This window comes from Pelodiscus sinensis, chromosome 1, assembly GCF_049634645.1.
Source record: "Pelodiscus sinensis isolate JC-2024 chromosome 1, ASM4963464v1, whole genome shotgun sequence".
NCBI classification, from domain to species: domain Eukaryota; kingdom Metazoa; phylum Chordata; order Testudines; family Trionychidae; genus Pelodiscus; species Pelodiscus sinensis.
The window spans coordinates 148,793,540-148,817,006 of record NC_134711.1 but is presented as its reverse complement, the minus strand read 5'-3'; the positions used below and the strand labels follow the sequence as shown (position 1 = coordinate 148,817,006).

At 45.5% G+C, this 23,467-nt stretch overlaps 1 protein-coding gene across 3 annotated transcripts in view; it reads left to right on the top strand.

The window, feature by feature from the left end:
- ATP1B1 (ATPase Na+/K+ transporting subunit beta 1) overlaps positions 1-23,467 on the top strand; it is a 107,557-nt gene that overhangs the window by 70,022 nt on the left and 14,068 nt on the right. The window contains exons 1-2 of one of the 3 annotated variants that reach the window (XM_075907040.1): positions 12,084-12,493; positions 16,609-16,737. In XM_075907040.1, the coding sequence (XP_075763155.1) occupies positions 12,394-12,493; positions 16,609-16,737 (229 nt within the window). In that variant the 5' untranslated portion in view covers positions 12,084-12,393. Of the gene's footprint in view, positions 1-12,083; positions 12,494-15,288; positions 15,377-16,608; positions 16,738-23,467 lie in introns of those variants that run through there. The other 2 variants (XM_025189030.2, XM_075907047.1) reach the window with 2 other exon arrangements.

Sequence of the window (23,467 nt, the reverse complement as noted above, 5' to 3'; positions counted from 1 at the left end):
TCTCTTCCTGATAATGTGGAGATAATACCACCCTACTTTATGGTGCTAGGATTGGGAGGCTGAATTAATGAACATTGTTTAAGTGCTTTGGATGGCAGGCACTAAAGTTGGTTAAAACTATATAGTAAACTTTCCCCTTCTCCTTTCTGGGTCTTGAAATAGCACCATTCAGTCAGCTGCAGTTAGCTTGTGTTTGGCACTGGCTGAAGCTCTGTTTTCAGGCATCGTCTGCCTCCCAGGGATCATGTGGCAATTTTTATCCTGTGAACCAGGAACTTGTGGTTTCTGTTCCCATCACTCCCACCATCTCACTGTGTGTCTCCATTCCCATATCTGCTCAAAGGGGACAATAGTCTTTCTCCACCTTTTAAAAGCACTTTTAAATGTCTACCCATATTGTGAAGAACAGATCTGGGTGGTTTTCTGATGTCAGTACAACCTCTGGGTGTAATAGGAACTGAAGCAAGTTTTGGCGGATACTTGGGAACTTGATCTGTGAGAGATAAGCAGAGAAGTGAACTAGCAGTGATTTTTCCCAGTGCTTGAGTTGTTGCTTTTTTTCTGTCAGAGCTGGTCAGGCTCCCTTGCCCCTACATGGTGCAAATCTTTTAGCATAAACATATTTATTTTAAGTCATACACACCCAGTAGCCCTGAGGTGGGGCTGGAAGAAGAAGCTCTTTTAAATAACTAGACAGAGTAGAGTCAAAAAAGAGGGAGACCTGCTGAATATGTGTTTTCCAGGAGACTAACTAAAGTTAGTTGAGAGAACCACTTGAAAATGCTTAACTGTAATTAATATAAGAAATATGGCAAGCTGTATTTGTCACAGGAATGCAGCATCCAAAACCGTCCAAGTGGCCAAAACGTTTACCAGATCTTAAGTCTTCCCTCAAAGAAAAGAAATGCGTCTTAATTTCTCGGTATTCTCTCACTAACAGGTCTGAGGAAAGTTCTAGTAATTGGATTTCATTGAACTCTCTATGGATCACACCAGCCTGGTACCAAAAGGGTCCCTTCTGTGCCATGCAAGGTGGCATTTATGTGCCACAGTCTGTAGTACCTATCTAATGTTACATTGCTTTGTATGCATTATTTAATGTAGCTTTTAACATTGGGGAAGTGCAAATACCATGGTGATAGAGATAGGTGTGGTACAAAAGCCTACCTAGGTACCACACCCATCCAATAAGGTATCCCAGCTATGTGCTCCTGGCTGCCAAAATGGAGATGGTAACATTCTGGATGAGTGCTGGCACTCATAAAGGTGGGATACATGTTGCATTGGGTATTGAATCAGTCACTAGTAGCATAGCTCTGCTAGAAAGAAAAGTGAAAGCTATAGTGTAGACCACATGTCAGGGTTTTTGACACTCTCATCTGATTGCATGGTGATAAAAAATATCTAAGCCCTGCCTACACTGCTATCACTAGGGCTTCATTTTCACTGCCAGTTCTTCCGGCAGAAAATAAGCTAATGAGGGACTAATTAGCATAAGTCGCTATCTCATTAGCATATTTTCTGCTGTTTCTTTTTTGCACAAGGGGTTTTTGCGCAAAAAGCAGTCTGGACCTTTTTTTTTTTTTTTTTTTTTTTTTTTTTTGCACAAAAACCCCGTTTTACACAAGATCCTTACGCCTCTCCGGGATAGGCATAAGGATCTTGCGCAAAATGGGGGTTTTGCGCAATCCCCCTATCCAAACTGCTTTTTGCACAAAAACTCCTTGCGCAAAAAGGAACGGCAGAAAATATGCTAATGAGATTGTGACTTATACTAATGAGTCCCTCATTAGCATATTTTCTGCCGGAAGAACTGGCAGTGAACACGTAGCTTAGTAGAGCTGCACTGATGGAGAATCATGGGTCAAAGAATAGATTCAGACAGAAAATGCAGGCAAAGGTATTGCATGAGTGTAGAACGTAGTCAGACAATGTGCTCTGCCACTGACTTGCTAGTTTTAGTAACCGGTGTTTGGCTCTTCAAAGGATTTGAAGCCACAGACAGAGGAATATTTCTTTTTAGGGTTAAACAAAGATTTTTATTTTCTATTCACTTTTTAATAGATTTCTCTCTTAAATCAATACTCTGTCTTTAATTCTTCTAAGACAGCATAACATACAAAGAAAGAATACAAAAAATAAAACAATTAAAACAAATATGATAACTCCCCCTACAGCTATACCCTCCAGATTGACCCTTGAACAGTTTGTGGAGTTATCTGTCATACCTATTTAATACTCACATTAAGACGTATAGAAACATTGTTGAGATTCAGGAGATTTCTTTTCTTTATCTTCCCTGTCAGATGTTTTGTTTGTTGCAACTTACGACCGATGTTCCCCTTTCGGAACTTACGAATGGCAACGAGATTCAGTGCCGGGGAGGGAGCCATTTGGTTGATCAGACCTGGCTTTTTGGATTCGCAACCCTTCCGCTCTTGATCTGATCTGTTTAACCTTATATACCTTTTTTGGTAATTCTCCACTCACCTGGCTATGCTGACGTTGGTCTCTTTGTCTTTATTTGGACTTGTTTTTCACCTTTTCTGGTCTGTGGTCAGTTTTACGTTTCTTTCCCCTAAAGCGGGGTTTTTTGTACATCATCCAATTACATTTTGGTTTTTTGCTTATGTCTTGTATATCTCGACAATGCTTCCTTTCCTTCACATAGACATCGAACTTAGTGCTCATTTAACATATTCTTGTTAGTGGCTTTACCACATCCTATTCACATCTAGGTAGCCTTGGGAAAACCTACTTAATCGTTCAGAGCTTCAGTTTATTAAGTACAACATTAGGGCTATGTCTACACTCGCGGCTTCTTGCATGAGTAATACGCAAATGAGGCTAAGCGTGGAATATCGCCGAGCCTCATTTGCATATCTAATGAGCCACCATTTTTTTCAGGAGAGGCTCTTGCGCCAGAAGGAGCGTCTACACTGCCCCTTCTTGCTCAAGAGGGTTTTTCTTGTGCAACGCCGTTACACCTATTACTTTTCAGGTTTTTCTTGCGCAAGAAGGGGCAGTGTAGATGCTCCTTCTGGCGCAAGAGCCTCTCCTGAAAAAAATGGTGGCTCACTAGGTATGCAAATGAGGCTCAGTGATATTCCATGCTTAGCCTCATTTGCATATTACTCACGCAAGAAGCCGCGAGTATAGACATAGCCTAGTAGTATAATAATGGTTAGCCAGGAATGTTTTGAAGTTATTTGTTTAAAATGCTCTAAGCTTCAGGTAGCAGTAGCTTTGTCAGGACAAATAGTATTTGATTTCAGATAACTGCTGCTTTCCCTAAAGGGATTTAGAAAAAAGCAGGGACTCTCTCAAATCCCCCTGCATGAAGTTGAGCAGGACCTCAATTTCAACTGCCCAGGCTCTGCTTCAACATGCAGAACTGATTTGCATCTGGTAGTTCGCCCCCAGCCTCCTGCCTGAAAACAAAATAATATGCAGAATGCTCGTTTAGTTCAATCCAGGGCCTGCCTGGTTCACACACTACACCCTCCCTTGCACAAATGTAAGGAGCCAAGTTTCAAATGGAAAACATTAAATGCAAGAACAGACTTTGCCTAGCACAACAGGACCCTGAATTGGCTGAGGCCACTGCAATATAAATGATGTTTAAATGACTGCAGGGCATGTCCCATGTAAATGACAGCAGCAGGTACAAACCCTTTGCTTGGTTTTCCTCTGCTGTATCCTCATTAAACTCATGGCTAAAGGGCTAATAGGATATGGATCTTTCTGCTACCAGGTTCTAGTGCCTGAAAGTTCTCACCATGGCCACATGGGGAGCCCAGTGAAATGGTCTCAGTTCAATTCATAGTGGGCAGATGAAGGATCCTTTCCAAGGAAAGGAAAGCCCACCACCACGCCACCGACAGTAATCGGCTCTGTTGCTGGCTGACTCAACAGAGAGGCCAAGGAAGAAATGAATGGACCACAGAGACTATGGTACAGGTTTTCAAAGCTATTGAAGCACGTAAAGGCATAGATGGCTGCCAAGTGGGATTAAGTACATAACCTCCGGCAGTGCTTTTGAAAATCCTGCCAAGCTGTATCTCTAGGTGCCTCAGTATCTTTGAAAACGTGGCCCTATGTGCTCATCCCATGCAAATAGCTCCTTCAGACCTGAGATGAGGCCATTTGACCGGGGGGGCTGTGAATGGGGAAACTACTGCTGCCTCGGCCATAGTGGATAGAGAATATCAGTCCCCAGGTCTGTCAATGTAGCACTTTTCATCAACCCCAAATCTCCTTCAGAGAAATGTAGCCAAGGCCACAGGGTTGCAGCAGCCGTTCAAGCAGAGGTACCAGAGCTAGCTTTAAGCTTGTTAGCTCAAGTCCCCCAGTAGTGAAGCTGCAGCAACACATGCTTCAACACAGATTGTCCACACTCATCCAGAACCTGGATAAATACCTGTGGGCCTTAGTTGATCTGAAGTGCACACTGCTGTGGCTTCACCACTGAGGATCCTGAGGCTATGTCTACACTGTGTGTTTTGTGCGTAAGAGGAAATGCAAATGAGTACTCGTTTGCATATCTTGGGGTCTCATTTGCATTTCTTATTCTGATCCTTTTTTTGGAAGAGGTTTTTGCGATAAAAAGCCCCGTGTACATGGGGCCATTTGTCGGAAAAAAAACCCTTTTGCGCAAGAGCCCTTATTCCTCAAAAAATGAGGTTTACGGGCTCGTGTGCAAAAGGTTTTTCTTCTGACAAATGGCCCCGTCTACACAGGGCTTTTTATCACAAAAACCTCTTTCAAAAAAAGGATCAGAATAAGAAATGCAAATGAGACCCCAAGATATGCAAACGAGTACTCATTTGCATTTCCTCTTACGCACAAAACACACAGTGTAGACGTAGCCTGAGGTAGCATAATATAAAGTTGAATCAGGTGTGTCTACATGAACGGCAGTCATGCACCAGGCATGCAATCTGAATATGCTCCAGGACAGAATCCTCTTCATAGCAGCATGAGATGATATCAGATGTGTTGCCATGTGGGAACTAGATGATGAGGTCTCAAGAGGCAGGTAGCCCAATCGGATCTCACTGCCTACCCTCTCTCCTACTCCTCCAGCAATACAGATCATTAAAGATTGGCATGGGAATCAGGCTAAAGAGACAAACAAACAGAGTTAAAGCCAGCCTTCTGTTCTGTGATAGAGATGTAGCCGTGTTAGTCTGGGGTAGCTGAAGCAAAATGCAGGACAATGTAGCACTTTAAAGACTAACAAGATGGTTTATTAGATGATGAGCTTTCGTGGGCCAGACCCACTTCCTCAGATCAAATAGTGGAAGAAAGTAGTCACAACCATATATACCAAAGGATACAATTAAAAAAAATGAACAAATATGAAAAGGACAAATCACATTGCAGAACAGGAGGAGGATGCAGGGCGGGGGGGGGGGGGGGAGGAAGGAAGGTAAGTGTCTGTGAATTGATGGTATTAGAGGTAGGGAGAGTGGGATGTTTGTGAGTTAATGGTATTAGAAGTGATAATTGGGGAAACTGTCTTGGTAATGGGTGAGATAGTTCAAATGTTTAAGTCCTTTTTGTAAAGTGTCGAATTTTAACATGAATGACAGTTCAGAGGATTCCCTTTCAAGTGCAGATGTAAAAGGTCTTTGTAGCAGAATGCAGGTGGTTGAGTCATTTAGAGAGTGTCCTTTCTGGTTAAAATGGCAAGAAACTGTTTTCTCTTTGTGATCTTGTCTGATATCTGTTTTGTGGGCATTAATCCTTTGGCGAAGTGTCTGAGATGTTTGTGCTATGTACATTGGATAAACACCTCAGACACTTCGCCAAAGGATTAATGCCCACAAAACAGATATCAGACAAGATCACAAAGAGAAAACAGTTTCTTGCCATTTTAACCAGAAAGGACACTCTCTCAATGACTTAACCACCTGCATTCTGCTACAAAGACCTTTTACATCTGCACTTGAAAGGGAATCCTCTGAACTGTCATTCATGTTAAAATTCGACACTTTACAAAAAGGACTTAACAAACATTTGAACTATCTCACCCATTACCAAGACAGTTTCCCCAATTATCACCTCTAATACCATTAACTCACAAACTTCCCACTCTCCCTACCTCTAATACCATCAATTCACAGACACTTACCTTCCTTCCTCCTCCCCCCCCCCCCCCCCCGCCCTGCATCCTCCTCCTGTTCTGCAATGTGATTTGTCCTTTTCATATTTGTTCATTTTTTTAATTGTATCCTTTGGTATATATGGTTGTGACTACTTTCTTCCACTATTTGATCTGAGGAAGTGGGTCTGGCCCACGAAAGCTCATCATCTAATAAACCATCTTGTTAGTCTTAAAGTGCTACATTGTCCTGCATTTTGCTTCTGTTCTGTAGCGTTCTCAGAGCTCAGAAAGGTAAGAACTAGGAGCAATTCTTACCAGGACTAGAACTGAAAATAAAGCTTTCTAGCTCTAATTGGCATTCTTTTTTTAACCTCCTGCTGCTGCTGTCCAGTGGGTTGGGAGGAGGAAAGTCTCTGAAAGGGTTTGTAAGTCACTTTGCCATCCTGCTGTGCTTCTGACCGAACAAGTACAAGAGGTTTAGAGACAAGTGTACTCTTCCCATACCCAGCTTCTGTGTGGGTTGCTTGAACAAGTCAGCACCGCATGGCTAAGGACAAACCATTTTCTAAAATCTGTTAGGTCAGATTTCAGAGCTTTATTAGTTTAGTTTTTGTTCCCAAATGTAAGTGGTTTGGGGGCTGGTGAAAGGAATCAAACTGATGGTCCCTGGAGTCCTCTATACATAGCAGCATAGGCATTGGTATTGCAAGCTTCCTCCTACGCTCTTTCTGCTGCTGGTGTGCCTCCCCACTGCACTCCATTCAGAGTGAACCTGGAGCCTAGTTTTCCCCCATGGCTTGCCTTTACAGCTAGAATAAAGTGGGAAGTCCATGAGCCCCCACACCCTCCTGTTTGGGCTCCTCTAATATTTCTCCTGTTACATGCATCCCCATATCCTGCCTGCCCACCTACCCTATGGCGCACACATATATTCCACAGATGCGAATCCTGCACAGAACTGCTCAGGTTTCTGTTTCCAATTCAGCACAGAGCAGCCAATACATCTGACTGCTGAGACTGGTATAAACTGGGAGTAACTCAGTTACACTCAGTGGTGTTCCACAGGTGTAAATTGGTGCGAGAACTGGATTCTTTGATGATATTTTCTGAGAACTCCCATGTTACCACCTCCCTGCTTAGATGCCTGGAGCTTAGATGGGTGCTTCTAAATCTACAGAAACAAAAACTCGTGTGGAGAGGACCAAATGCATACACCTGCGGGCCTGGTTCTCACATCCAGCGTTCCTATGCTTGGGACAGGAATGGGGAGCAAGCATTATCTCCTCAGCCATTTTTGCACTCTGTGTTCTGGGGCTATGCAGACTTTGGAGCAGCACAGACGCTGGTCTAAATTGATCTAAAGTGTATGCTGTCTTCCTCATGGGTCCCAGAGGCAGAAACTCAGGGAGCTGTCACCGCCTTCCAGATACGTTTCCTATATGCAAGACTGATGCAGAGCCTGGCCCGTGTGCCACCTTTACGCTGACCGGGATGCAATGAACATTTCCAGGGGCCATTTCTAGCCACTTGCCCCTGTGGGAATGGTGTAAAATGCCGGTGTCACTGAGAACCCTGCCCTGTGTCTCCCTACTTTTTCCTGGGAGACTGCACATGGGGCTTGGGCACTGTGGTGGCTCTGTCTGGCCCCTTTTGTTTCTTTCTCTCACCTGCTTTGTATGGTGTGGGCAGGATGCCAGGCTACTTAGTTACTGAACAGCTGCCCCTTCTCGCTCCAGGCCTGCCAGACAGATGAAACCCAGCCTGCCTGTCTGCAGCAGCAACCCATGAAAAGTAACCACTTAAGGGTATTTTGTGCACTTTCATCTTCTAGTACCTGGTCTAGCAGTCTGAGGTTCCACGCTAGCTTCCCCCCCGCCACTGCCCCTGACTTCCTGCCCTGTCAGTCTCAAAGGCTACGTCTAGACTGGCATGATTTTCCGGAAATGCTTTTAATGGAAAAGTTTTCCGTTAAAAGCATTTTCGGAACAGAGCATCTAGATTGGCACGGACGCTTTTCTGCAAAGCGTCTGTGCCAATCTAGACACGCTTTTCTGCAAAAAAGCCCCGATCGCCATTTTCGCAATCAGGGCTTTTTTGCGGAAAACAAATCTGAGCTATCTACACTGGCCCTTTTGCACAAAAGTTTTGTGCAAAAGGACTTTTGCCCGAATGGGAGCAGCATAGTATTTCTGTAAGAACACTGACAATCTTACATGAGATCGTCAGTGCTTTTGCGGAAATTCAAGCGGCCAGTGAAGACAGCTGGCAAGTTTTTCCGGAAAAGCGGCTGATTTTCCAGAAAAACTGGCCAGTCTAGACACAGCCAAAGTGTAATGTAAGGTATTTGCAGACCTGAAGAAGAGCTCTGTGTAAGCTCTAAAGCTTGTCTCTCTAACCAACAGAAATTGGTCCAAAGAGATTACCTCACCTGCCTTGTCTTAGAGCAAGTTACTGTAATACTTGGGTTTCTGTGGGCAGGAGTCAGCCAGGTAGGAACATTACTCCCATTCCTCCCAGCCCCAAAATCCTCACTGCTCCTGAGCCATTCCTGCTCCCTCACTGAGAGCAAGGCCAAGGGGAAAGATAATCACCTCTATGGGCAAAACTGCGCTTCTCCCCACTCCTACCACAGGACAACCTGTATCATCTCCTCTAGTGAGAACAATTCTTGAATCTCTCCTTTCCTGTGGCAAGAAGATGCCTGACACCTCAGCCCTCTGCTTTCACCCCATTCACATAAGAAACAAGTCCTCATGGAACTGAGAGCAAATCCTGATACAATCCCATCATGATAAATAATTTTTCCCTAGGTAGTGTGGAAGATGCCTCCAAAACTCCTTCTTCCTGCAGCTAATCTGGTAGACACAGGATGTTTCGTTCTCAGCATTTGCAAAGATGGAAGCAGCCCCTTAGCTTTACACAATGGTGCCACTGATTCTGTTGGAACCATTCATGGTATATTTAGGCATGTGCTGAAGTGTTTGCAGGGCTGGAGTGAAAGTTACATGTGTGCCTTTTGAAATAATGCAGTTTTAGTCCCAGGATTCAGCGAAAGATGAACTTTTTAGCCACACAGTTCTTCGGTTCTGCTTGTCTCTCAGCAGAAGTTGGTCCAATACAAGATACCTCATCCATCCTGCCTTTTGAAATGCGGTCTGGGTAGTTTTGTTTCCCTCTGGGTCTAGGTTTGGGATTTGTGGTGATGGTTTGTACAGCCCTACTTGATGCTGTTAAACCAATAGAGCTTTCCCATGTAATAAGGCCTTGCTCTTGTATAGCATTTTTCATCAGCAGATTTCAAAATGCTTTACAGGAAGGGAAACTGAGGTATGGGGAAGTGAATGACTTGTCCAGGGTCACCCAGAAGGCCAGTGGTTTGAGCCAGGAATAGCAAATAAGTCTTCTGATTCCTCATCCAGGGCTCGAACCAGCAGGCAAGATACGTACAGGGATGCTGTAATTATCCAAACTTGGTAATGGGCATTACAAATACAGGAAATTCAGCATTATGGTTATTTAAAAGAAAATTAAACATGAAATGTACATGTAAGGCACCTAAACCACCTTAACTCTGCCCCACACTGACACCATGCAATAATCATATTTATAAATAAGGTCTGTTAGTATTGTGGTCCCCTAATAAGATTAAATTGATTTTAATGGCACATTTGTATTATGCTCCCCTCCATGGGCTCACTGGAGAGCAGAGTTAAACCTGGCTGAAGCAGGGGTGGGTGCTAGGGTAGTGAGGTTACATGATAGAAAGCACAGAGTATTGGCTTGAGACTCTGGGGACCTCCTGTATCATGTTTTTGGCTCGGCCATTGGGGGAATCACTTCACCTTTTAGTGCCTCTATTTCCCCCTCTATAAAATAGCCACAACGATCATGACCTCCTCTGTAAAACATTTTGAGGAAGAAAAGCTCTTGTATACCAAAAGGCCACAGTGTTAGTTGTTGGTACTATAGTAAAGAGTGAGTATTCAAGAGTGATGGGCCAGAAATTAATGCCTAGTTTTGGCGGTTGGCTTGGCAGTATTGAGTACGGGGTCAATTACCCAGGAAAGACAGGCAGAGGTAGGTGGCAGAGAGTAGTTACCACCAAGCATGGCTACAGATTGACCCAGCACTGGGGTATGGGCAGCAATTGCTGGCCCCTCAGCATGGGTGACCAGATAGCAAGTGTGAAAAACTGGGATGGTGGAGAGGGTGTAATAGGCACTTGTGTAAGAAAAAGTCCCAAATATCTGGACTGTCCCTATAAAATTGGGACATTTGGTCACTTTACCCCCTGCCTGCTCCATAGTGATATCTCTGCAGTATTGAGCCAGTCTCAGATTTCAGGTACCTAGCAGGCTGAGAGGTGGCTTTGAAAAAACAAAAAAAAATCTAATCAGTCAGTAGCTGTGGGCAGCTCATCCTTCTCTGGGTGTGCTGAGTTTGACCATGTGCTCTCCAGTGCTCCTGATGGGGAACTAAGAGTCAAATCGTATGTGTGTGCCTTAAGGTCAAACAGCAGAAAATACTCTAGCCTGGTCCTTAGTGCATGCTTGCTCCCACCCTCTCCCAGGGCATCCTTTTGTCCTGCCCCTTCTAGCTGCATGTCCTCCCTGATCTCTTTCTGATCACTACCACCCATTGGACTGGTCTCTTCACTGCAGGCTCTAATCTGCCCCTACCATCCTGTTGCAGACAGTATGGATGGCATAGCACCTGTCTTCCCTCTCCCCTCCCTCTTCCCCCAAAGCAGGGATCCATCCCCACCCTTGCATGGGCAGGCTCTGTCTCTTTCTCTCCTCCCCCTAACAGGTGTTCTTAGCACAAACACAGCATGGGGCATGCTATTTGCATTAAATATTCAATGGCTGTGTTTTACCCTTGAGTGAGTTGGAGGGCAGTCTGACTTAGACCAGAGGAAAGACTGATAGGAGGAGACCCAGGGAACAGTGTACACTAGCTCCACTGCACTTTGCTCAGTAGCAAGTAGTAGAAGCAAATACAGAGAGAGGAGGGAGGCTGCAAAGTGAGGATAAAATGATTTTAAAGTGTGAGGCATCTCTCTTCCTGCTGGCAGCAGATAACTTTCAGCCTTTTAAACCTAGGCCAGTCTGCAGCAGCTGCCAGAGAGGAAAGGAGAGCCGATGCCCACCATATGTGTCTCCCCCTCCCTCTGATGAGTCATTGCTATGCAAAAATCTAAGCCTAGGAGTTCCTGGCAGAGATGAGTCGGGGCTGGTGGTACCCTTCTTTCATTCCAGCTGAGTGGGCTGGAGTCCCTGTATGCAAGGTCATGGGGAAGTGGGAATCCCGGGGCTGGGGAGGGAAACTGTGGCCAAAGGCAGCTGCAAGGTAGGGACTTCGCCGCTGGGAGCCCCCTGGCTGCGAGAAAGCCTTGGGGGCGAGTGGGGGCCAGAACCGCAGGGCCAGGTGCTGCTAGGGCATGGGAGGGGCAGCTGTTGCCCAGGTCACCAGGATGCTCCTGCTGCGGGCTGCGGCCGGACACGCCCTTGACTGCTTAGCTCCCCCTTTACGTGCGGGGGCTCAGGTGTGCGGCTGGCGCCAGGCCTCTGCCTCCCTTTGTCTAGCAGCTTGTCTCGCCCACTCCCCGGCCGCAGGGCTGCAGCCACACCCCGCCGCGCTGCAGGGCCCCTTGACCCCACCTCCTCTGGGCCGCTTTCTCCCCGCCCGCAGGGCTCAGCCTGGCTCTACTGGAGCCACCGCTCCCCCTGGGTCTGCGAGGCTCGGGCTTGGAGCACCCCCCCTCCCAGGGCCCCGCCCCGCCCTTACAGGTGGGGGCTCCCCCGCGCCCGGGCTCCCTTGCAGGTGCGCTGGAGGCGGGGAGAAGGGGGGGGACACGCTACCACCAGACCCGCCTTGCAGCTCAGCCACGTGCCTCTCCCCAGCCCAGCGCCCGCGTTCATTGGCTGGGGGGGCGTTCGGGGGGCGGAGCCAGCCCCCGGGAGCCGGGCGATATAGCACCGCGCGACGCTCGGCCCCAGCCGAGCTCTGGTCCCTGCCCGGCGCGCGCCTGCCAGCAGCCCCCCTCGCTGCGCCTGGGCCAGCGGGAGTCGCCGCCTGCTGCAAGCGCGCCCCGTCTGTGCCCTCCCCCCCTCCCAGCGGCCAGGGCCGGCCCGCAGCCCCCGAGCAGGGCGGGATACGCGCAGCCCCTCTCGCCTGCAACAGCTGCCGCCGGGAGCCGGGGAAGCTGCTGGCAGGGCAGCCGCGCTCTGCTCTAAGGGGACGAGGACTTGCTCGTGTCACCCGGCGGGGCCGCTCCCTCCCTCATGGCTCGCGGGAAGGCCAAGGAAGGCGATGGCAACTGGAAGAAATTCATCTGGAACTCGGAGAAGAAGGAGTTTCTGGGCAGGACCGGCGGCAGCTGGTGTAAGTGCTTCCCCGTTCCCCTCCCCTGGCGCGCCAGCCTCTGCCGCAGGGGCAGCCGCCGCCGCCTCCCCCTGTGGGCTGGGGGTGCGGGGAAGGCAGCCACCCTCCCCTGCTGCCGGCTAAGGCTCCTGCGGACTCGAGGGAGAGGTGGCGGAGGGGGGGGGTGGGGACGCTTGCCGGGTGCAGTGAGATCGGCTCCCTCCCGCATCAGGATTTAGAACAAACGTTGCATCCCCGGCTTTCTGCGGCTGACCGTACATGCCGGCGCTGGGGATTGACGCTCGCGCCGGTGTGCTGGGCTCCTTGCTGCGCTCCCTCGGCTGGTGGCCGGCGGGTTGCCTTCCTTTCTGGAAGCGCTGCGGCAGCGCTGGGGGAGACGCATGGCTTATTGTTGCAGGCGGAATGGTCTGATGTGGCGGGGGAGCCCTGCCTCCGCTTCGGGGCTTGCCCGTTCGCCGTGCTCTGGCTTTGTCAGCGATCCTTGAAACCTGCCGGGCTGAGCGCCTCCCCCCTGCGCAAACCTGCCGCGGTGTGTGTCTCTTTTTTTTTTTTTGCCTCCGAAAGGTCATGCTGAAGGGCACCGATGTAGTTAAATCTGAGTCGTGACTGCGGTAGGGGTGGGGTGGGCGCTAGCGTGTGGGGGCGAGCAGCCCTACACATACCTCTAGCAGTTTCCCACCATCCTCCTCTGCATCAAAGCCTTTGTAGAGGAGCCAATGCGGCTGGCACTGGGGGCTTTGAATCCCAGCAAACTGCGGAGAGAGCCAGCAGCGTGGCAGGAGACGGGGCTCTGCTCAAAGGTGTGGGAGGGATCGGCCCTGAAATTGAGGCGAGGGGCTTTAGTGTTACTGCGACCCCCTGGAATCCAGCAGCTAGCTCGGTGGGCTGCTTGGCTGGGCAAGTGAAGGGTTAATAATGCATCAGAGCTCAAGGTTAGTCTCAAGGTGACACCTCAAAGCTGGAGGTAACCAGGCACTGGGCTCTCGGGCCAGGCCATCCTGTAGTAGGGCATTGGCGTTTGGCTTCCTGGCTCTGTGCATGGGCCTCTTGAGTTTTATTTATTTTTCCCTCTGTCTCCATTTGGAGGAATAACCTGCCTCTGAGCTCGGGTAGAGAGGAAAGGGCTGGGTGGGGAGAATGAGCAAGTCCTTGGAGCCAGTCTCCTAGCAACTAAATGTAACTTGAGTGAGCCCATGAGGTGCACAATGGCTCAAATTTGTTTCCACCTCCTTCCCTTCTCTCTGGTCTGGTTCTTCCCACTCCTCCTAAGTCAGAGGCAAGAAGATGCATCATCTCAGCTTGCATTGAAGTAGCCAGATAGATACAAAGGCCATTGTGAAGATCCATTCTAGGGCATCATCTCCCAGTTTTTTCTTCTCCATCTTTTTTGGCTCTTTTGTGCCTCTCTGTTCTCTATTACAACCATATCTGTTTGCTTTGGATTCTAATAGTTTGAAAGCTCTAGTTCATTTTGAGTTGACTCCAGAGGAAAGCTCCAGTTCTGTAGAATAAAACAAACCTGAAATAGCAAGTGATCTGGCTCCAGTTCACTAGCTTAACCTAGCATGTGGCTGTGAGTCACTGCTGTATTTCTCCTCTGCCCCCAGTGAAAGTTACAGAAGATACCGTTAAAATATTTCAGTCCATTGATTTTTTTTTTCTTCATTTTAAACAACCAGGCATCAAGGATAGTGGTGATCATACATTCTTTTGTCCTTAAAAACAAGGAATGTATCTCTCCCCTAGGCATGGTTGTCCTTGGGGAGAGGGCGTTCTGCCCTTGGGCTCCTTTTTACCTAACTGGGTTTTAATCAGCACAGCCAGGCCCCTGATTTGAATTGTGACATTGTAGACTTTTTATCTCTCCTTTCCATTCTTCCTTTTTTGGGGGGAGCTGGGGAGGAGTGATGGTTAAAGCCAGCTAGGAGAGTTTACTTCAGAACCTGGGAAACAAATGTTTTTACCTTAACATAGCTCTATAAGCAAGAAGTGTCACATCTAATGTAATGTTCATGATGCATGTGGTATTATTACAAATACTACTTGGAGAGTTGTCTATTTGCATATTAATTTTGAAAGGCTTAGTCAGTTAGTTGCTGCCAGTCAAAGCTGGCCTGCCACCCTCATTGTTAAAGTCAGCCCCTGTTGACTGATCAACCGGACATCCGGAGTTGCCATCTTTAGATTTGGCAGGCGGCAGCAGCAGTAGGATCGACTAGAGGAAGTTCTCACTATATATTTCTGTGAGCAGAGTATTTGTAAGCGCTTGGAAGTACGTTTACTGGCTTTTATCCCACTCTGAGCTTGAGAGACTTTTCAGATGTGCCGAATATATGGTCTTTGTCATTATCACCTAAATATCTAGGGCTGGATCCTCAGGGGTAAATTGGTGTAGCTCTATTGAAGTTAGCAGAGCTATGACAGTGTACATTAGGTGAGAATCTGGCCTATCTATTATACACCAATCTGTAGCAGGCACTTGTTTCTCTGTAAACCCTTGTGTTTTGTTGCTCGATTCACTGTATATTTTCTATAAATCAGGCTCATGTAGGTGTCCTGGTATGCTGTTTGACAGTATTTTGGTTGGGAGAGATGTTAATGCTACCTCCTGGTATTAGACATTTGATGTGATTTAAAAAAAAATCAAAGGCAGCAAGCACATGAGACAGCAGTGCTCTTGTTTGGTGTATTGCAACAGCACTCCTTTGACTGGTCTGGAAAAAATTACCAAATCTCTGACATCACAACCGTTTGCCTAGAGCTTCCTGGATACGAAAGAGTGTGATTAACTCTGAGTGTGCCAGAACATAATGCTGCCGAGGACAGTTGGAATTTCATTAATTTCCTGCTGCCCTGCCCCAGTGTGGAAGGAGGAAGTTGAAGGTCAGGGCTCCGCTATCTTAGATTTTTTTTCCCATTCTGTCTTGCCCATTCCTGCTATTGTTACTTTCAAAGTCTGAAAATAATTAAAAGCCACCAGAGAAGGGAATTGTATTTTGAACTGGGCTGCTTTTCTGTGATTGAGCACTGGAGGAAAGCTTTCTTCTCCCAGAACTCTTGTGCTTCCCTCCCCCACATCTATTTTCACTCCATTCAGAGGAGTCTTTGTTTTAGAGTGACAGTCAGACCTAGGGCATTCTGAAGTCAGATAGGTTTCCTCTCAAATCATCTGTTGCCTCTGACTGTATTTGCATTTGCTGTTACTGGTCTCTTGATTAGCATATAGTTGCTTGGCATGGACTGCTTTATCCTTCCTGTAGGCTGCCTGGTGATGCCTAGTACAGCATGTTACTATGCAGTTAATCAGATGAGATAATCCTTGTAAACCAGTAACTGATACCCAGATTCCAAGTAGCGGTGTGTTCCTTTTTATTGTCTTGTGTGTTTGATTTAGACCCTCCCTTTTCTTTAGACTCAACATGATTTAATCGGGTTGTATAATTAGCTGTTTCAGCTGGATGGTGTGATAAATAAAACCCTGGCTGCATTATAAGAAATTGTCAAACTACAGCAATGCTATGGTGCCTTCTCTGCACCTGGAGTCAACTAGACAATACATAAAATGAGGCCTAATTCTGCTTCTAGTAATCTCTCATTGGCTGTAATGGGTGTGGGATTAGGCCCATAGTTGAAGTGGGGATTTCTCAAGGAATCCTAAAAGAATTAGGCACCCAAATCCCTATGGAATTCATTTGAGTTTGAAATGCTAATTCATTTGGAATTTCCAGCACCAAGATTCAATGCTAACAAGGAGCTGATGTCAGTGAGGTTGTGGCAGTGCTGAACATCTAAAGGACAGGCACTTCCAAGATGTCTTTTACTATCACAGGGGCTTGCTTTGCTGAAAACCAGCCCCTCATAAAGCAACTAGGAAACAAGTATCTCTTACAATTTTAAAGAACTTCTAACCTTCGTATGTTTTTAACAAAAAAAGTTGGCTTGTAATCTTTAATACGTTAGAATGTGACATGTATAAAATGTGAAAATAGTTCTGCTTGTACAGGGCCCTGGTCTATGACGAGGGCTCCTAGTCACGGGTACCACACAAATACGTTTCTCGCTGTCTGACACATGGTTGCACCAAGGGCTTGATTATTCTCTCTGTTCTCTTGCAGTTAAGATCCTTCTCTTCTACCTGATCTTCTATGGCTGCCTGGCTGGCATATTCATTGGGACCATTCAAGTGATGTTGTTCACGATCAGTGAATTTGAACCTAAATATCAGGATCGAGTGGCACCACCAGGTAATTTTAAATATAAAGCAGGCCTCTGCTTGACTGTGCAAGTCACTTCAAGCAGGATCATTTTATTGCTCACTTGGGAGTGATAATGGAATATTATTCCATTGCTGTAGAATGCAGGTCAGCCTTTTCACAAATATCAAGCAGGTCTGTGTCTCTTCTCAACCTATGTTCGCAGCATTGTATTTTGCTCTTAAGGGAAAAGTGTTTGCAATGGGTAGAAGTGAGGCTGTCAGGATTCATGGGTTCCTATTTTCATGTCTGCCCCTTTATATCGAGTGGTGATCATGGATGATTTGCTCCACTCTTTCTCTTGTTTAATGCATTGGTGACATGAGGGAAACAATATCAATATCTCAGGGTTTTTAGAGGCTTAAATAACCTCATGCTTATAGTGTCTTGGACATTTGGAGGGGGGGAGGAAGTGACACACACACACACACGGATTTAGTGTTCTTTTGTTTGAATGAACGGTAGCGAATGAACAGCCTGTCGCTACTGGGTGAAATACAGCATCAGTTTAAAAAGAGAGCGATCAATTAGGCAGCATCTCTGAACAGTTTGCTTTAGGTCAAAGCAGAGAGAATGCCTTGGCAGTGCAGCAGATTCCCCGCTTTGTCAGATCCAGTCTGTTATGCCGTCTGGCTCTTACTAAAAGTCAGTGACTGGTAGGACATGAGTGTGTAGAGGGAGGAGTCTTGCAACTGCTGCTTTCCCACATTACAAATGACCTTGAGGCTGCTTGGCATTGGGGATGGTAACGATTTGTCTCTGTCTCTCACCGCTTGCTGTGTAACAGTTCAGAAGCTTTTAATAACAGTGGGTATTTAAGGGACAATTGTGAGGCTGCAGGCAAGGCTCTTGTGCAGGAGAACCTGCTGCAGCAAGCTATATTCTAGCTAAGCAAGGATATTTTTCTAGCCCAGCAGCTTTCAACCAGGGGTACATGCGTTTCCAAGAGTACTTAACACCTGAAGATATTTGCCTAGTTCTACAACAGGCTATGTAAAAAGCACTGGTAGTATCTGCACAAACTAAAATGTCACACCAACTTGTTTATACTGCTCTGTGCACTGGAATATAAATTACAATATTTATATTCCTATTGGATTTGTTTTATTAATTACATGGTAAAAGTGAGAAAGCAAGCCATATTTCAGTAACAATGTGCTGTGACATTTTGTATTTTTATTTCTGATTATTGTAAAGAAGTAGTTTTTAAATGAGGTGAGACTTGGTGATATATAAGAAATCAGACTCCTGGGGGAAAAAAGGTACAGTAGCCTGGAAAAATTGAGCACCACTGGTCTAGCCTATATAATCACTCGAAGCAAAAATCAAAAGGTGCATATCCTCCAGAAGCTTCACCATCAACATTTTTTTAAAGGAAGCTGTTTCCGAAGGATGAAACTCAGACTGGGTTTTTGTGATGCCTCAGAAGGAGTAAATGTCACCCCAGGTGCTGAAACATTTGCCTCACCCCATCCCAACATCTGGCTTTGACATCTTTGATAGAATAACGAGTCTTGTGGATAAGGGAGAAGCAGTGGATGTGGTATACCTAGACTTTATTAAGGCATTTGATACAGTCTCACATGATATTCTTATCAATAAACTAGGCAAATACAACTTAGATGGGGCTACTATGAGGTGGGTGCATAACTGGCTGGATAACCGTACTCAGAGAGTAGTTAATGGTTCTCAATCCTGCTGGAAAGGTATAACAAGTGGGGTTCCGCAGGGGTCTGTTTTGGGACCGGCTCTCCAATATCTTCATCAATGATTTAGACTTTGGCATAGAAAGTACGCTTATTAAGTTTGCAGATGATAGCAAGCTGGGAGGGGTTGCAACTGCTTTGCAGGATAGGGTCATAATTCAAAATGATCTGGACAAATTGGAGAAATGGCCTGAGGTAAACAGAATGAAATTTAATAAAGAAAAATGCAAAGTGCTCCACTTGGGAAGGAACAATCAGTTTCACACATACAGAATGGGTAGCAACTGTCTAGGAAAGAGTACGGCAGAAAGGGATCTAGGGGTTATTGTGGACCACAAACTGAATGAGTCAGCAGTGTGATGCTGTTGCAAAAAAAGCAAACATGATTCTGGGATGCATTAACAGGTGTATTGTGAGCAAGACATGAGAAGTTATTCTTCCGCTCTACTCTGCGCTGGTTAGGCTTCAGTTGGAGTATTGTGTCCAGTTCTGGGCACCGCATTTCAAGAAAGATGTGGAGAAAATGGAGAGGGTCCAGAGAAGAGCAACAAGAATGATTAAAGGTCTAGAGAACATGACCTATGAAGGAAGGCTGAAAGAATTGGGTTTTAGTTTGGAAAAGAGAAGATTGAGGGGGGACATGATAGCAGTTTTCAGTTCTCTAAAAGGGTATCATAAGGAGGAGGGAGAAAACTTGTTCATCTTGGCCTCTGAGGATAGAACAAGAAGCAATGGGCTTAAACTGTAGCAAGGGAGGTTTAGGTTGGACGTTAGGAAAAAGTTCCTAACTGTCAGGGTGGTTAAACTCTGGAATAAATTGCTCAGGGAGGTTGTGGAATCTCCATCTGTGGGGATATTTAAGAGTAGGTTAGATAAATGTCTATCAGGGATGGTCTAGAGAGTACTTGGTCCTGCCATGAGGGCAGGGGACTGGACTCGATGACCTCTCGAGATCCTTTCCAGTCCTAGTATTCTATGATTCTATGATTTGCAAGAGAAAACTCATTACTTAGGTCAACAATCAGCAGAATTTTTTTTTGATGGGGCACCAGAGGGAAAAATGGATAATATACTATAGCATTAATCGTGGCTATTAGGATAATGAGAGCAAGCACTGCACCTCATATGTATTAGTTTTGGAGGAACAATTTGCTTTTGATGGGGAAAAAAAATTGCCCCAGAAAACTACACTCTCTGGAAATACACAAGATGAAGAAATTTGAAGAGCCGGGAGTTAGATTGTCATGTCCATATTGACCTGCTGGACAGTCTGACGTCACATGGTCTGCTTGCACTATCTAAATTTATCAGTGTTTCCACTTTAGTGGTAGACTTTCAAAACGACTACTAATTTGAGATTGAGAGTTGAAAGGGTTGGTTTTTTTTATAAAACTTTAATCTGTACAGCACTGACTAGTTCTTAAATGTTGTACAAAAAACCTTTAAACAAAACAATTGGAAGGTGGGTTGGTTTCATGACATTAATCCATGTCACTGTACAAATCAAAGTGGCTTCATTTTTAAGCAAAGGTCGCAGGCATTGATTTTTCTGAAGACTTGGGAATTTTGAGCATACAGAGTCTGTGTATGCAAATGGTACCAACATGACAACATTCCATTTCACAGTCAAGAACAGACTGTCCTTTAATATGTATGTCCTTCCTTCCTGTTTCCTATTACGGATGTTTTAAGCCCCAAGACTTTAACATTAGTGCACTGAATGGGTTAAAAGACCCTAAATTGGGGCAAGCATCCTTCTGGCTCCTGGAACAAGTTGGTATTTGCTCTTCCTTGACTGGACAGTAGAGGTCACTTGCACATTAGCAGGGAGTAAGTGTACATAAGCCTTGCATCCTCTTGCAAGCCCAGAAATAAAGTGTAGTGCTCATCATATACAATGGTGCAGTTGCTGTTTGTTTGACCTCTGAATATATCTTTCTCAGTTATGGAAGTATGAGTTAATATTACATCAACTTTGCAAAATGGTGATGAATTGACCAGCCGAGCTACAAAATCTCACTGGACTCTTATCGATCACAGTGGTGATGAATAAAATTTACTATCCTACTGGAAAATGGTCAAGTAGAACTTTTTTGTTAGAGGGAGAATATATAAAACATAAATTTTGTTTCACTGGATATTATTGACCACATAAAATACAAATCAATATTACCCAGTAAATAGCATGTGCCCAGGAATTTTAATGATCTATGTGGGGGCAGTGGAATAAAGTAACGGGCAACTTTAATCACTAAATGTACTAGCAATAAATACAGAAATCACAGGGTTACAGGACTAGGAGATAGAAAATCTGACTTTTGTTGCCGTCTCTGGCTGTGACTCCTTTGTACCATTTTGCAAATTGGAGAAAGGGGAAATAAATGCTTTAGAAGGACAAGTTTTAAGATCTGCGGAAGATAATGTTATATAAATGCTGTGAGTTCGCTTCACTGCTCTGTAAAAATGCTATTGCTGTCATGAAATCAGAATTGTGCTGCTCTTTACTGGGTGATATTGACGTGGGTATACCATTCAGAGATAGAAAGTGCCATTTCTATACCAGATGGTATTACTATGCTAATTACTGTGTGCATTTAACACACTAGAGAGACTATGCTCACACAGAGACCAAACTAAAATTTTGTATCTATCCATAAAACATTGCTTTTCCAGGGGATTGTGATGGAATGAATGTCCAACATTGTGACTACAGCAAACTGACCCTCTTTTAAAAGTACAAGAGGAAAATGCATATAGAATTCTAAACCCTATTTAAGTGCAGTATTTGGTTAAAGTGCTGATGTGTGATGGAATAGAACATTTTGTTTTAAACGTTGGTGTAGCACACCGTAAAAATAGTATCAGTTTATCTGTGTATTTCTGTTCTTGCTGTTTGATCCTATGAAGTATTGTGCATACCCTCCACTGGCTCCGGGGAGGGGCAGGCCACTCCACACCTCACAAGAAGAGGCTCCCTTCAGAAACTGTGGCAGAAAAGACTTCTGTCAGATCATAGTCCTTAAAAAGGGTTCCTGGCACTTTAAACCACTCCCTTCTTTGCCTGTGAAGTGGTGTAATGGAAAAGGCTGTTCTGGTACATAGTGCCTGATTGGCTCACTTAGCTTACATAGCAGCAGTACATGAAATAGAGGTCTCTGTATTTTAGCTGGTGAGTTTGCAACCATCCTGGAGAGAGTTCTCTGCAGGCAGCATGTTACATCATCTTCTGTGTCTCACCTCTTAAGAGGGGAATCTGTGCAGCATAAACTGCAGCGGGAACCTGGTTGCTCAGCCGCGTTGAGAAAGTGAGCACATGTTTTCCTAGAGGGGGCATCTAGAAAATAGGAGTGGCCCCAGTATATCAGAGTTTTAAATTTGTTCTGTCTTAGTGTGGGTTTTTCCTAAGCTTACTAAACCTCACAAGATCTTGAGGGCAGTAGCTTGCTAAGAATAACTGTAGCGCCCAGCTGGGAAAGGCAAGCGGATGCACTGCCCCTTTCGCAACCACTTCACCCGCCCTCTCCCACAAGGTACTGCCCTGAACGTCCCCATGCCCCTTAGTCTCCCCCGTTCCAGTGGTTAGTGTGGCCCCACCCTTCTTGGCTGGAATGCCTGGAGGCCAGAAAGCTGGGCAGCTATGTCACAGCCCCAGGAAGTTGTCTACATTACCCATTACCCATGACTGTTGTAGATCTGTGTATGCCAGATTCATCTGCACTTAGTGTGCCCTCTTAAGTCCACAATTGTCTTTAACTGGCAATGACCACAGTGTTATGAAGCAACACTACTCGCTATAGTTACAGCCAAGTTCCTCATTTAATGTCTTCCCCCAAACTACAGTATTTCCCTGTCAACTCTTTCTATGGGGAAAAGCCCAGCACTTTATACAAGTTTCTTCTCTTGCCATTTAAACATTTTGCTTCCCATTAAATGTGCTCACACTGCTCTCTTGTGGGAATGTTCTTGTGGGCTGAGCTGTTGCCTCTCTTAAGAGTATTGAAAAGCATTTCTTTTGGGTGGCTGAATGTTTGTTGGCAAAAATTAGAAGGCTGGGCACACGGTGGGATATAATAAGTGTAAGTTAGGCCCTCTCACTATTGTTAGTAACATGGGTGAGATGGGGAAGGGAAAACCAGTGATTTGATTTCACAGGGATGCTGTGAGGATTACTTAACACTTGTATTCCTATCCTCCAATAGGTAAGATGAGGCACAGGTGAGATTAAGAACAACCGAGTCCTGTGGCACTGTAAAGACTGTCCAGTTTATTTGGGCAGAAGCTTATGTGGGTTTGCCCACTTTGTCAGATGCAGTGTCTGACACAGTTGGCTTTTGCCCATGAAAGTTTATGCCCAAATAGGTCGGCTAGACTTTACAGTGCCACAGGATTCCTCGTTGTTATAGATGGCCACCTCTCTGATAGGAGAGATTAAGGTCCCAAGTCTCAAAAGCACCATAAGCACATGCTTTTTCTTAAGCACACACATCAGCGCTATTGAAGGGAATATAATTAAGGAATATGTTCAAGTGCTTTGCTGACTGGGCCTAAGTGGTTTGCCTGGGGCCATGGGATGAGCCCTTGGGAGGATGGGAAACCAGAGACTATTCTGTAGTGCACTAGCTGCTAGGCTCCTATTAAATTTTGGGAGTTGGACAGAAGAGCCAATAGTGCCTTTCTGATATAGGGCAGTAGCTCTCAACCTTTCCTCTCTACTGTATCCCTTTCAGGAGTCTGATTTGTCTTGTGTAACTCCAAGTTTCACCTCATTTAAGAGATTACTGACTCACAAAATTAGACATAATACAAATGTGTCACAGCACACTATTACTGCAAAATTGCATATATAAATAAAATCCATTGGAATATAAATTAGGATATTAAATCCCGGTTAATCAGTTAACCGGTTAAATGCTAGATTTGCCTAGCATTTAACCAGTTAACTGCCTGAACAAGATCCTGGGCTGGCTGGCTGAGACCTTTCAAAGTTTTGGCCCAAGCGAGGGGGTATGGAGGTG